General features: G+C 39.4%; 1 protein-coding gene across 11 annotated transcripts in view; it reads left to right on the forward strand.

Annotated features, from left to right (window-relative positions):
• The window catches only part of LOC121723228 (AP-3 complex subunit beta-2), a 59,357-nt gene that overhangs the window by 2,998 nt on the left and 43,316 nt on the right, over positions 1-13,043 (forward strand). For 7 of the 11 annotated variants that reach the window (XM_042108726.1, XM_042108727.1, XM_042108725.1 and 4 more), the window contains exon 2: positions 3,343-3,418. In XM_042108726.1, the coding sequence (XP_041964660.1) occupies positions 3,343-3,418 (76 nt within the window). Of the gene's footprint in view, positions 1-1,811; positions 2,060-3,342; positions 3,419-13,043 lie in introns of those variants that run through there. The other 4 variants (XM_042108721.1, XM_042108720.1, XM_042108724.1 and 1 more) reach the window with 1 other exon arrangement.

Consider the following 13,043-nt stretch of genomic DNA (forward strand, 5'->3'; position numbering starts at 1 on the left):
TCAGTATCCGTCCACATTAACCAAGATCTAACAAAAGCTGATTTTGTTACAAAGCCTCTAACATCTAGAGTCTAGAGTAGTATTTCTATAAAACAATTTAATTTAAAATTATGTGATTTTGCAATTGAACTAGCTTGTTAAGGTATGTTCAGACGAGGCTTCTTTTTCTGACCGTTTTTCAATTTTTAAAAAATCTGCCATCGTTTTTTCCCCCTAAAAGCAGCTGGAAGCGTATTTTTGTGATATGCAAAGTATCCTCTTGTGATTGGTCAGCTGTCAAAAAATAGTGTGACGTAGGGCATTTTTCCGCTAGAAGTTGAACATTTCTCAACTTCAAAAACAGCTCTGAGCTGCAGAAAAAGACACCCGCAGACTTTTTTTCAAAACACTGTCTACTCCATAGGATTATAATGTAAAACGGACGCTGGCAGCTGCGAAAAATAGGCCTAGTCTGCACGTACCCTAAGACTGTCAATACTGAGACCTCAGTTGAGGGACATGAACAAAAGTGGTTTTTGGAGCCATTAAATGCTTAAATAAATTAAAAAAAAAGTTTCTTACATAATATTTTCTGGTGATGTAAAATGTACAGTGTATTTATCAAGAATATGATATATTTTAAAACAAAATACAATATTTCTGGGACCTCAAAATGTACTGTTATTTCCCAACTATTAGCCACGGCTTATAGCCTACATTGAGCTACGAGGTTTATACACAGGGGCAGTTAATATGATATTAATATGGTTTTGTTTCTTTTAACTTGCATAAAGCAATGTCCTGCGGCTTACACACAATGCGGCTAATACACAGGAAATTACTGTAGTAGTTGCAGAAACACCCATACCGATGGCAGGTCTCTGTGAGATTATAGAGATACTATTTATTTGCTCTTTGTTTTGTTTTCCTTGTCCATTGAGAATATTGAGTTGCAGTATACATTTAAACAATATTCCATACAAAATGATTTTTCAAAACAGAAAAACAAGAGAACAGACATCTTTGTCAATATTGTGTGAATGAGAAATAGGACTGGCTACCTACAGTATGAATGTATGTTGCGCTAGTGTGTGATTTCACCACTTTAGGCATGATGGTGAGAAGATTAGGGGGAGGGGCACACCAGTGCTCTGCACAGCAGAAGGATTCTAAGCTCAACAAAACAGCTGGTAGAGCATGAGCCTTTTCACACAATCTACTTAAATTATTTTAATAAATAAAGAAGTGATGTTGTTTTGTACAGTGATGCTGTTTGCAGGGTAGCACATAATATCAGAGAAAACAAATCAGATGAAAGTGAGTGGTACCTACCTTGGAAAGAGGTAACATTAAAGTGATTAAGTTACCAAAAACCCTGCTGGAAGCCTATTTGATACAGACACTTCTTATTTTACCTGCCACATATACAACACACAGCAGTTGTGTCTGGTTCTATTCGTATTGAATAGAATGTGTGTGAGCACCAGAAATCACAAATGGAAAGGCACTGAAAGCACTAGGCAATAGACATTGGAGCCAAACCCAGGAAGGTGGCCCGTAGAGAAGGAGGGAAGGGGAGGGGTAGTGCTAACGTGGCGAAGGGAGGGAGCTAAGCCATCTCGTGTCATTCAAGACAGCAAGCAGACAAAGCGGCAGTCACAAACACCAGAGAAGCCTGCAGCGGACTTCCCCAAACGTCATTCTCAGCAGGTTCCACCACCACAGAATCTCACTCAGCTCAACAGTTTTGGATACACTGTATTACAGTTCTGGATATCACAGCGTTACTCAGTGTTGACCTGGAGTGCAAGAGATAATTTTTTTAGTTTAGGATGAATTCCATGCAGAGGTTGTTACAGCTGCCTGTGAGTGCAGTTAACATGGTGAAAACTGTACACAGCCAGACGCAGGGCCAAGCCCCAGAAGAAGCAAAGAGCCCAGTGCTCGCACCAGATGGTGGGCAAACATGGTACAACGCCGTCCAACCAGACGAACTCAGGCACCTGCGTGCTGGAGGGGAGACAGAGGAGAAAGCCCATTTGGAGGAGGGTGTTGTTGGTGTCCAAGCGCAGCCTCTGCGGTATGACTAAATTAGGCAATCAAATGTAGAACTTAAACAAGCATCCAAACAAGAAATCACTTTACATGCATGTTGTATGTAATGTAAGAGTTGGTGTTTGTCTTTGGATTCATGATTGTGAATGAACAACATAAATCCTAGAAAGAAATATGTGGGAATACTTCTGCGAAACTCCGAAGAGGTATAGTAGATTCTAGTCATATGAACTTGATGCTTAAATTGTGCTAAATTTATTCACATAAGTACTGAATAAGGTGATGAGGTAATGAAATCTAAAATAACTTAGGGCAAATTTGAACATGTTCTTACAATTTATTTAGATCTTTATTTTCGGGTACAAAAGCAAAGTTGCTTCTGTTACATGTTTTAAAAATGTATGCCAGTAACCTGACTACTAACACACAGACATTCAACCAGTTCTGTGTGATGTGATGTTGAATTATTAATTTCTTTAATTATCTGTTACACAAGATCTCAACTCACTAAAAGACCTTGGAAAAAGAGGATACGTATACATATAACCTTATACCTTGTGTTGGTGTTGGCTTACCATTATGAATTGTAGACTCACTGCCTGAATGAACTTAAACCACAAAAATAAATGAATAAATAAAATAATTAATGACATTTTTATCTGTTTTGACTATTTGCTAAATCTCTCCCAGGATGAAGATTTTTAGAAACAGTTTTTAGTGTTGACATGTAGACAGGAAAAACTGAGTTTGGTCTTGTAACAGTGTGTGCTATTATCGTCTTTGCATCAAACATTTTTAAGGGAGCTGATTGTGCACTGTGCAGTGCATTTTTTACATCCCATTTTTGACAAAGCACCCCATGGCTTGGTGCCATATTAAGTAGCAAGTCTTGTTCATCCCCATACATCTTGGAGACCACTGAGAGGGATAAACATACTGTTTGTACCTGTTGAAGGTGGATACATCTTGATCTCATTATATCATCTAGACTAGAGCATCGACTGAATTGCATGCATTTTGACAAAAATGTTAAGAGATTATTTGGCTCTGTGTGACACAATCCAAACTGAAACAGATTGTGGAGCTGGAGTGTTGCATGGCACCATGCAAAGATGGACTAGACTGAAATCTTCAAAATCTCTCATCTCTCTTTTTTTGTTTTGTTAATAAGGTTATACATTCTGTGTGGGAGACAGGGGAAACCCTTACTACATATCTATGTTTTCTTTTTTTACTTTTAAGCAGCATGACATGTATGAAAACATTACTTGTCCGGTTTGTAACTACTTTACCACTTTTTTCCTACAGACATGATGACTTAAAAGAAATGTTGGACAGCAACAAAGACTCCTTAAAACTGGAAGCTATGAAGAGGATTGTTGCTGTGAGTAATTTTGCCATTTTATCTTGCTAACTCAAAAGTCAATTCTCGAAAATGTTGAATGCTGTGAGAGGCAAAATTTGTGATTCTGGCTAAAAGGTGTTGTCACTTGAGCTCAACAGCAAATCAAACTAAACCCCTCATCCTGCACTTGGTACTTTTGAAGCAATGTGTTTGGCAGAAATTGTTTATGGCTCAATCCAAGTTTCCCATTTGCACCACCAAGACTGTGTCCGACCTCTTGAGTCTTGAACATTTACGTATATTTAGCAGACACTGTTGTCCAAAGTGACTTACATTATGTCAACTATATTACAAAGGATTACGTTGTCCCTGGAGCAACTTGGGGTTAAGTGCCTTTCTCAAGGGCACAATGGTTGCCTGGAAAATCCAGACCCTGATAATCTAGAAAGATTAAGGGTCTGGCAAAGAACAATGTAATGGCCCAACTCGAGGGGCGGCAACAAGCATGCATTTAAAAATCTCACTGCATGCATTTGGATAACACTAGACCATGTTTACTCTGAATTATTTCGGACTTCGATGCGATCGGATAACACTACGACCAATGTGTACTGTCTGTCCTCCAACGTTGCAGCGCTGTCTTCATCAGTTTAGCTGGTTTCCCGGAATGTTGGGGTAAAAGTAAAAAAGTAAAAAAAAAAAGTAAAAGTAAAAGTAAAAGTAACGTGCATCATTGCTCTTTGCCAGAGTGTCTCGCAGAGACAATTCCATTGTGCTCACGCGAGAACTCTGGATTTCCAGGGTAGCACAATGGTGGAATTGAACCCACAACTTTTCTGGCTACTGCACAGTAGTCCAGCTCCTTAACCACTACACTACCACCACCCCACACACTGAATAGATAGGACCAGGACTGTGTATGACCTTGACTTTTTGAATGCTGAACACCCTGAACAGATAACTTTTGGACCGTGGTGACAAATTTGCTGAATGTGACAAAAGTGTGTTAGTAGTTAATTCCTGGATTTTACGTTTAATGTTACTTAATAGTCAGACTTATATGTTTATGTCACGTAGAGCTGTTTTCACATAGGAGGCAGTTATGACCTCCTAAAATGTGGCACATGAAGGGTTGAATGTATCACTAAGACATCTGTAAACAGAAGTGTGTCTAACAACCTTGACTCGCATAATCCCTTAGCAGCACTGAAGACATGACAACAACTACTGACTTTTAGGATTGAGCTCAATGTCTGACAGTGCAGCTTCCTTGGTACCATGATCAATCAGATTGGAAGAGAAAAGAGGCTTTAGTTGTAATTTATGACTAGGATTTATATAAACTTTTGCAGTCTAGCTACCTAAATGGCGAGAAGTAGGTAATTAATTTGAGATGTCAAATTGTTCTTGCCATCATGGACAAACACTGATTGCATGACATTGTGTCATCCTTACATTGGTAAGCATATTCTAGTGACTTCTAGTGGCAGTTAGTTGACCATTATACAGTAAACACCACATTTCAGTGTTTTACCTTTTCTAATAAACAAAGAAGCACACAAAATGGGTAAAAAAGCAGTCACTCACCAGAGGGCCCGAATGTTGGTTCTTCCCCAGGACAGGTGTTCTGATTGAGTGGAAGTTACAGTTGTGGAGTAAAACTACCAATGACTCAGCAGAGGGACCAAGAATGTTGGTTCTTCACCAGGACAGGTGTTCTGATTGAGTGGAAGTTAGTGGAGTAAAACTACCAATGACAACACAGTTGTGGGACTTGAAGTGGTTTGTAGACCTTTCTTTCTATAGTCACTACACATCCTATCATCAGGGATGGATTACTGCACGGGCCTACCGGGCCCAGGCCGAGGGGCCCAAGGGGTCAGGGGGCCCTGAAGCCCAAGCCTTTGCATGGAATCATTGCCTCAATATCAACAAATCAGGATGTAGGCTATGAATCTGATTGAATTTAGTATTGGCCATCCCCAAAATGCACCAGAATACAGGAAATCACATCAAACAAATTAAAAAAATTCTGGGGGAGGACCCCCAAACCCCCCCTCCCACATATACAACAATTAGTGGGGGGCCCTTAATACATCTGAGCCCAGGGGCCCGAAAGTTCATAATCCGCCCATGCCTATCATAGTTACGCCGATGACACACAGCTATATCTAGCTCTCACACCCAATGAGTATGCCCCCCTTGAAGCTCTTTGTAGTTGTATTTATGAAGTTAACAGTTGGCTGTCTTAGAATTTCCTGCAATCGAACAAAGACAAAACTGAGGTAATCGTTTTTGATAAAAAGGAGGAAAGATGTAGGATTGCAACTATTCTTTGAACAAAGGGACTTAGAGCAAAAGATGTCAGAAATCTTGGTGCAGTCCGACTCTGGAACCAGCCTCCAGAGGACATCAAAACTTGTCTGTTTCAACAATCTGCATGTAAGTGGAGTAAAAAGCTTTCATAGCGCTGCATTTGAACCCTCCGCCCACCTGCCCCTCCTAGCCAAATGCTTTGCGCGTTCAATTCAATTCAGTGCCTCAAGCAAGCCAGGCTGGCTGGATAACCGATCCCTCTTTGGCCGCTTGCTGTCATCACTGCTATTCGCCTGCATCCCTATAGTTCTCAGCCAGTGCAAACAGCATTGAAATAATACCCGACGGTGTTAACCACTCGTCAATCTCGTTCAACTCACTCACTCGTCATCTCACTCGTTCATGTATTCAGTGTCGTGTGTTGCAAATAGTAGGAGAACCGTCACATTTCCTCGAATTTATGAAGAAAACAGTCCTTTCAGACAAAATGGGAAACAGCTGATCTTATCACATAATTCAAAGTCAACTTATGTGTTTAGTAGGCTATGCTTAGAAACTAGATCAGCCTTGAAAGATTTCAACTTAAGTCGTCACTACAACGCCATGCACAAAGATAACTAAAAGTAGACTACACTAGACTACACAAAGATAACTAAAAGTAGACTAGAGCTGCTGTCATAGCCGACCTTAAAGTAAAGCAGGGTTCTCAGGTCATGGATTTTTTTTAGGAATATCATAGCATTTTTATAAAGTCTATTCCATACACGGAACATTAGGGAATTGTATCTTTGGAGGGAAAAGTCATGGAATATCAGGGAATTTTGTTGTAGGAGTTTAAAATGTACACTACCGTTCAAAAGTTTGGTGTCACTCAGAAATGTCCATTCCACTCCATTATAGACAGAATACCAGCTGAGATCAATTCCATTGGGTTTTTTTTTAATCAGGGCAGCAGTTTTCAGATTACATTATGTGCTTACATAATTGCAAAAGGGTTCTCCAATGTTTTCTCAGTTAGCCTTTTAAAATGATATCCGATTAGTTAACAGAATATGCCTTTGGAACATTGGATGAAAATGTCTAAAATAGACTGTTTTAAGGACATTTTCACTATCTTTAGTTAGAAGCATTTATCCTGGTCATTGTAAATGCCATACACACATGCTATATATTGGGTTTTTTTATATTGCAGAGTCTAGGCTACCCAAATCTGCCACAATTTCATGTATTAATACTTGCATTGATTTAATTTAGATTTTTAAATAATAAAAATACAAAAAGCGTATTATAAAAATTACCGTATTTTCCGGACTATAAGTCACACTTTTTTTTCATAGTTTGGCTGGTCCTGCGACTCAGGTGCAACATATATATATTTATATATATGTTTTTTTCCTCTTTATGACACATTTTTTGACTGGTGCGACTTATACTCCGGTGCGACTTATAGTCCGGAAAATACGGTATTATATTTTGACATGTCTCTCACCGCTGCAAGCTGGCAGCTCGACTTGCCTTGTGTTTAAGGCAGACTCTTCTGAATCTGGCCACATCATTGCCATGGTGGAGGGATTCTTTGGGGTTGAGCAAATGTGAAAAATATGTGGTGTGTGCCTTACGGAAATAAATGCCATTTTTTTTAGCCCTATGAGCCCTACTCTATATTTGGCCATTCTCACTACCTTTAGTTATAAGCATTTATCCTGGTCATTGTAAGTATAAGCATTTATCCTGGTCATGCTATATTTTTTCAGCACAGTCTAGGCTACCCAGATCTGCCACCATTTCATATATTAGTACTTACATTGATTTGATTTTGATTTTTAAATAATACAAAGACAAATCATATTATACAATTCTTACATTTTGAAATGTATCTCACCACAGCAAGCTGCCAGCTGGACATGACTTTCATGTATGTGTAGGCCAGACTGTCCTGAATCTGGCAATATAAGAACCATGGTATAGGGGGACTTTGGGGCTGAGCAATTTACAGACATATGTGGTGTGCGCCTTACAGAAATAAATAACATTTTTTTTATTTAGTGATGAAAAATTACCTTTCTGCTCTCCATATCTGTGACATGAACTGATCTGACCTGACTTGACCTGAGTTTGCGTGTTAGCGTGTGTGTGCACTCATGATGATTCTCTACAACAACTTTTTAGTGCATTGCCATGAACTAAGTAAGGCAAAAAAGGTGTTTCTTTGTCGAACTGTCGTTTCTTTGCTTGTGGAGGTTGTAATGTGCCCTTATGTACTGTATTATGTATTAACAGTACATTGATACTTAGTTACATACTGTAGGTCCCTAACACAATGAATCTAACATATTGTCCTGTGTTATCATTGGAAATTAATGATCTAGTATTAGATGATGCTAAGTGTCAAGGAAATAATTAAAAAATGTACAGTATGTTGGGGGATCACATACAGGTCTAAGTGCCCATGGTTGACTAAGTGACCTTGGTTGAACTACGATCGGCAATCATCTCCTGATTCCAAGCCTGTCTCTTTCTTCCATTCATTTCTTGTCACTCTCAACGGTCCTGTCTACCTGTCTACTAAAAGCCTCCCAAAATATATTTAAAACAATTCTGAAATATAGGCTACTGCCTGAGGGATACTGACCCAGTAGGACTAGTTTGAGAATAAAAATGGTTGGCTGTATAAGTCTAATGAATGTGGAATGTTGCAGAAGTGGGTAAATTTGGCAAGAAACTGAATGGGCGTCATTATTCTGCATTCGGTATAAGGGTGAAGAATGTAACATTCAGCCATAATCTTGGTAACTGCTTTCTCTCCAGTCCCCATGACTGTTTTGTAATACATGACACAATGGCATAGCTTAAAACACTGAAGCAGGAAGGCGTGGTATGTGAATGGTTGTACTGAATGGTGCCTCCTTACAATTCTTGTAATATTTTTTCAGAGATAAATGTTGCAATGTGGCTTATTATAGCAGCATGACATACAGTGTTATTTCAGTAACACACAGGTACCATTCCTGTAGTCTAGTTAACATAAACAGTATGAGATGTTCCAGAAGCCCAGTGCCACTCCAATCTCTGTACTAGATTTTTCATCTTCATCAAGTTGTTGGTCCTTCCTCCTTTTTCTATTTCTTCAGTATATCTTGCAAAGGTATTCATCCCCTGAACGTCCTCAACATTTTCATAATTAGAACACAGTAGCAAAGATACTTAAACATATTTTCCTAATCAATATTTTTACTGTGAATATTCACACTTTATTTTTCTGCTAATTAGGGACTGCTCAGTTATGGCAAATATTATATTTGGTCAATGTGGTTGACACGAGAACTCATTGACTTTTGATCGACCATACTTAACACTAAAGATAAAAGGGTCTTTTTAATTGTAAATTGCCTTGAACTTGAAATATGATTTAAGTGAAAAGTAAAACAGTACAAATAAATAAAATAAATATGTAATATACAAATAACATACCTACCGCTCTACCGATGTATCGGTCCTGAAGTAACAGGAAAAGAATGTTCAAACTGAAGAGTAAATTAAAGTTATTCAGACTAATATGGCAAATTCTGGAAGGCCGTCTCAATTTTGGTAATGTAATCTCTTAAATGGCAAGAAAATAAGAATGACATGTTTACTCTGACTAAATTATCATTATTCTTATTATCATCATTATCATTAGTAGTAGTACTGTAATAGTAGCTGTGTTCACTGTTATTAAGTGTTTCAGGTTGACAAATTATTTTTTCTAGCATTTCCTGTCTCAGTCCGCTGGATCAGATATTATTTTAACTCATATGTCGGTCTGTTTATGACTTTTTGTTTGTGTGTGGCTATTTATGACCGCTGCACAGCGAAGCGGCGGTCATATAGGTTTAGTCTTTTTTTCATATAGGTTTAGTTTTTTTTTCGCATGTCCAAATTTCCGTCAAGGATTCCCGGGACACTGTAAGACCGGGGTACACGAAACTTGGTGGGCATGTAACCCCACATGGATAGCATGGAACCATCATTTTTCGTTTTGATCTGTAGCCCCCCCGCTGGGCTGGACCCCCAGAAAGGAGGGTAGGGCAGACACAGTTTTCTGTGAATATCTTGAGAACCGTAGGGCCTAGGATGACCAATTTTTTGCGTATGTTTGCCTCCAGGGGTCATGTTAACCCATTCCATGTGCACACATGTGCATAAACAGATACACACGCACACACAAACACATTTTTTGACTGTTTAGGTTTACTATTTACCTCAAAATCAAAAATATTTTATTTGTATGATTCAAATAAAAAACTACTCAAAAGACAATTTCAATGCAGATTCCATTTATTTAAGAATTCCATTAGAATTCTAACAACAACATCCCCAGCAATGTGGTTAATACAGAAAATCAAATAAAGGTAATAATACTCAAATAACAAAATAATAGGCCAACATAAATAAAAGCGAAAAGCTACATTGCTTGCTTGAGTATTAACATGCTGGCAGTACCAACCATGAGATTTGGAAAACAGACTGCTTACTCATCCATCATCAGCAATTTATTTTTAAGGCTAAGCAGCAGTCTAGGAGGTAACCACTTCAGGTCTTCCAAACCCATTATAATTTTTTGAATGAACTTAAATGTGTAGGACAATTGCTTTGGATAATCGAGATGAAGTGCACAAATTAAGCCAAATAGCAAAATTAACGTCTCTGTCAACTCTGCTATATCACACAACAATATCTCCGTCAAGAACTATAAAATGGATAGCAGGACCAAACTTCACAAGGGAGTCTGTATCACCCGAGACAGTGAGAATAGCTACAGCTGCATCCGAGAAGTCTGGCAGGTCAATTTCTTCTGCCTGAAGAACATGACAGTAATTAGTTAATGAGTAGAGTAGTCAATGAAAAACACTACATGTGTATTTAATATAATATGAAATACCAGTGAATGAAAAGTTCAGGTAAAATTCCCAAATATGTCATTCTTGGTGAATTACTGTAGTATGATTTAATTGCTATTCTGGTGGCTAGGAAGATGGTTGTGGTTGTTGTCTTTTGGCTGCAAGGTAGTATCAGAGGGGGCTGAATAGAAATAGAGATATATAGAGAAGACAAAGTAAAAAAAGAAGAAAGAGTGAAAGAGGACACACAATTTAATCAAAAACTTACATTCCAGGTCTTAAAGAAATCCATCTTCCCACAGGAAGATGGGAAGGGCCTGCAGAGTAATTTTCCTTCTGCTGTTGACATTGACGTCTTCCTAGAAAGAAAAATATTATAAACAGTATTATTTCACTTTTTTGCACAAAAGTCAGTCAGGCAGTCTCTTCATCTCTCTCTGTATAGGCAGGTCTATCAGAGTCAGCAAAACTGGAATTGACGTTAATATAAGACATATGCTATTGCTGCAGGGTTATTCTTCAACTATGGTACTCTTTGACCTGGTATTTTTCAGAAAATGTAACATCTTTCAGTAAAAATCTTTTTGCATGGTTTAATTATCTACTCTTTCTATAAACTTGCCCTAATAGTGGCTGTAAAGATTTCAATAATAATATATATTTTTGACATTTTATTCCAAAAGTCTGTCATTTCCAGTATTTATACTGTCATTTCCAGTATAAGTATATAAGTATATATACTCTTTTGATCCCATGAGGGAAATTTGGTCTCTGCATTAGGGATGCACCGAATCCAGGATTCGGTTTCGGATATAATTTTTCCCCACCGAACCGAACCCTACGCTTACACTATGCGCGCTACGCTGGTCGACGTCATGACGCCGCCGTTGATTATAGGAAGGTGTTTACGTAGGTGGCCCGTTCGAATGCAGTACAGGCTGTGTGAGTGAGAAAGTGAAAATGGAACTCGTGAGCAGAAAAAGTGTTGTTTGGCAGTACTTTCAGTCCAAAGAAGGTGATTCTAGTCGAGCTACATGTTCAATTTGCAATGCCGATTTGTCTCGTGGTGGTAAGGACCCTAAACAGTACACAACATCGCCGCTGTTAGAACATTTGCGTATGAAACATTCGAAAGAATACGAGTTATGCATGAAGGAATCTACAGACAGCAGCCAAAATGCAGCAACTTCAGGTACGGCAAAGGAAGGACAGTCACAGCTAAAAACGTGTGTTAACCAGACGACCATCACCAGCTTTCACGACCATCACAAAATCCCCTCCAGACGCTTTTTTGCTGAAAAAATCATCCCTGAAATGCACGAGTCCATCACTTCCCGCATACAAGCACACGTTACCGAAGCACAGGCTTTTGCATTTACATGTGACATATGGACTTGTGAGTACACTATACAGTCCTACATCAGTGTGACCTCACATTGGATTGATGATGATTTTCAACGCACACATGCTATTCTTCGGTGTGAAGCATTCGATGGTAGGCACACCGCATTAAAAAATGCGGAAAGCCATGTCCGAGGCAGGGATTCCAAGTGCTGGCTGTTTTGCACACACGCTCCAATTGTGCATCCACGACAGTCTTTTGTCACAATAAAGTGTCTCTGACATGATCGCACTGGCCAGGAAAACTGTTGGTCACTTTAGGCACTCCTCAAGTGCTAAATCAAGGCTTTCTGCTCTACAGCAGGAGTTGGGGCTGCCAAATCACCATTTAATTCAGGACGTGACAACTCGATGGAATTCGACATGTCTTATGTTCGATTGTTTAATAGAACAAAAACGTGCCATAAACATCTACGTGTCCGAGACAGATGGGATGCAACATATTCATGCACAGAGGTGGACTCTGATGGAGGATGTTCTCAAGGTGCTCAGACCATTCGAGGAGTTGACTCGAGAAATAAGCGCAGAAAATGCGTGTATATCCACTGTCCTGCCAGCTGTGATGATGTTGAAGCGCTATATCCACAACGAAACAGACGGTCATGGAATCAAGCAGATGAGAACCCGCTTACTGAAATCTCTGCAGGATAGGTTTGAGGGAAGCGAGCAGAATGGCCACTTAGTTGTGGCAACAAGTCTGGATCCCAGATACAAGGCGAAATTTTGGGTGAGTGACACAGAACAGTGCCATTCAAAATTGCTTGTGCAGGAGGCTGTATCCCGTTTGCGTGAATCAGATCAAGACGCATCTGCTAGGCCTACAGCAACTGAACAGCCTGAGGAACATGGCCCGACACCTCGCACTAAACGACACTGTTCAGGAATATGGAGCGGCTGGGATGATCTCTACTGCAGCAATACCGAGCCAGTCACATCAGGTGCCGACGCGGAGATAAGTGCGTTTTTTGGGCGAACCCCTCATTGCCCTCAGAGAAAATCCTCTCCAGTGGTGGAAAATCGTGTATTTTATATCGTGTGTGTGTGAAAGCGGTTAACGTTAACGGCAG

Source organism: Alosa sapidissima, chromosome 11 (assembly GCF_018492685.1).
Source record: "Alosa sapidissima isolate fAloSap1 chromosome 11, fAloSap1.pri, whole genome shotgun sequence".
In the NCBI taxonomy this organism is placed as follows: Eukaryota; Metazoa; Chordata; class Actinopteri; order Clupeiformes; family Clupeidae; genus Alosa; species Alosa sapidissima.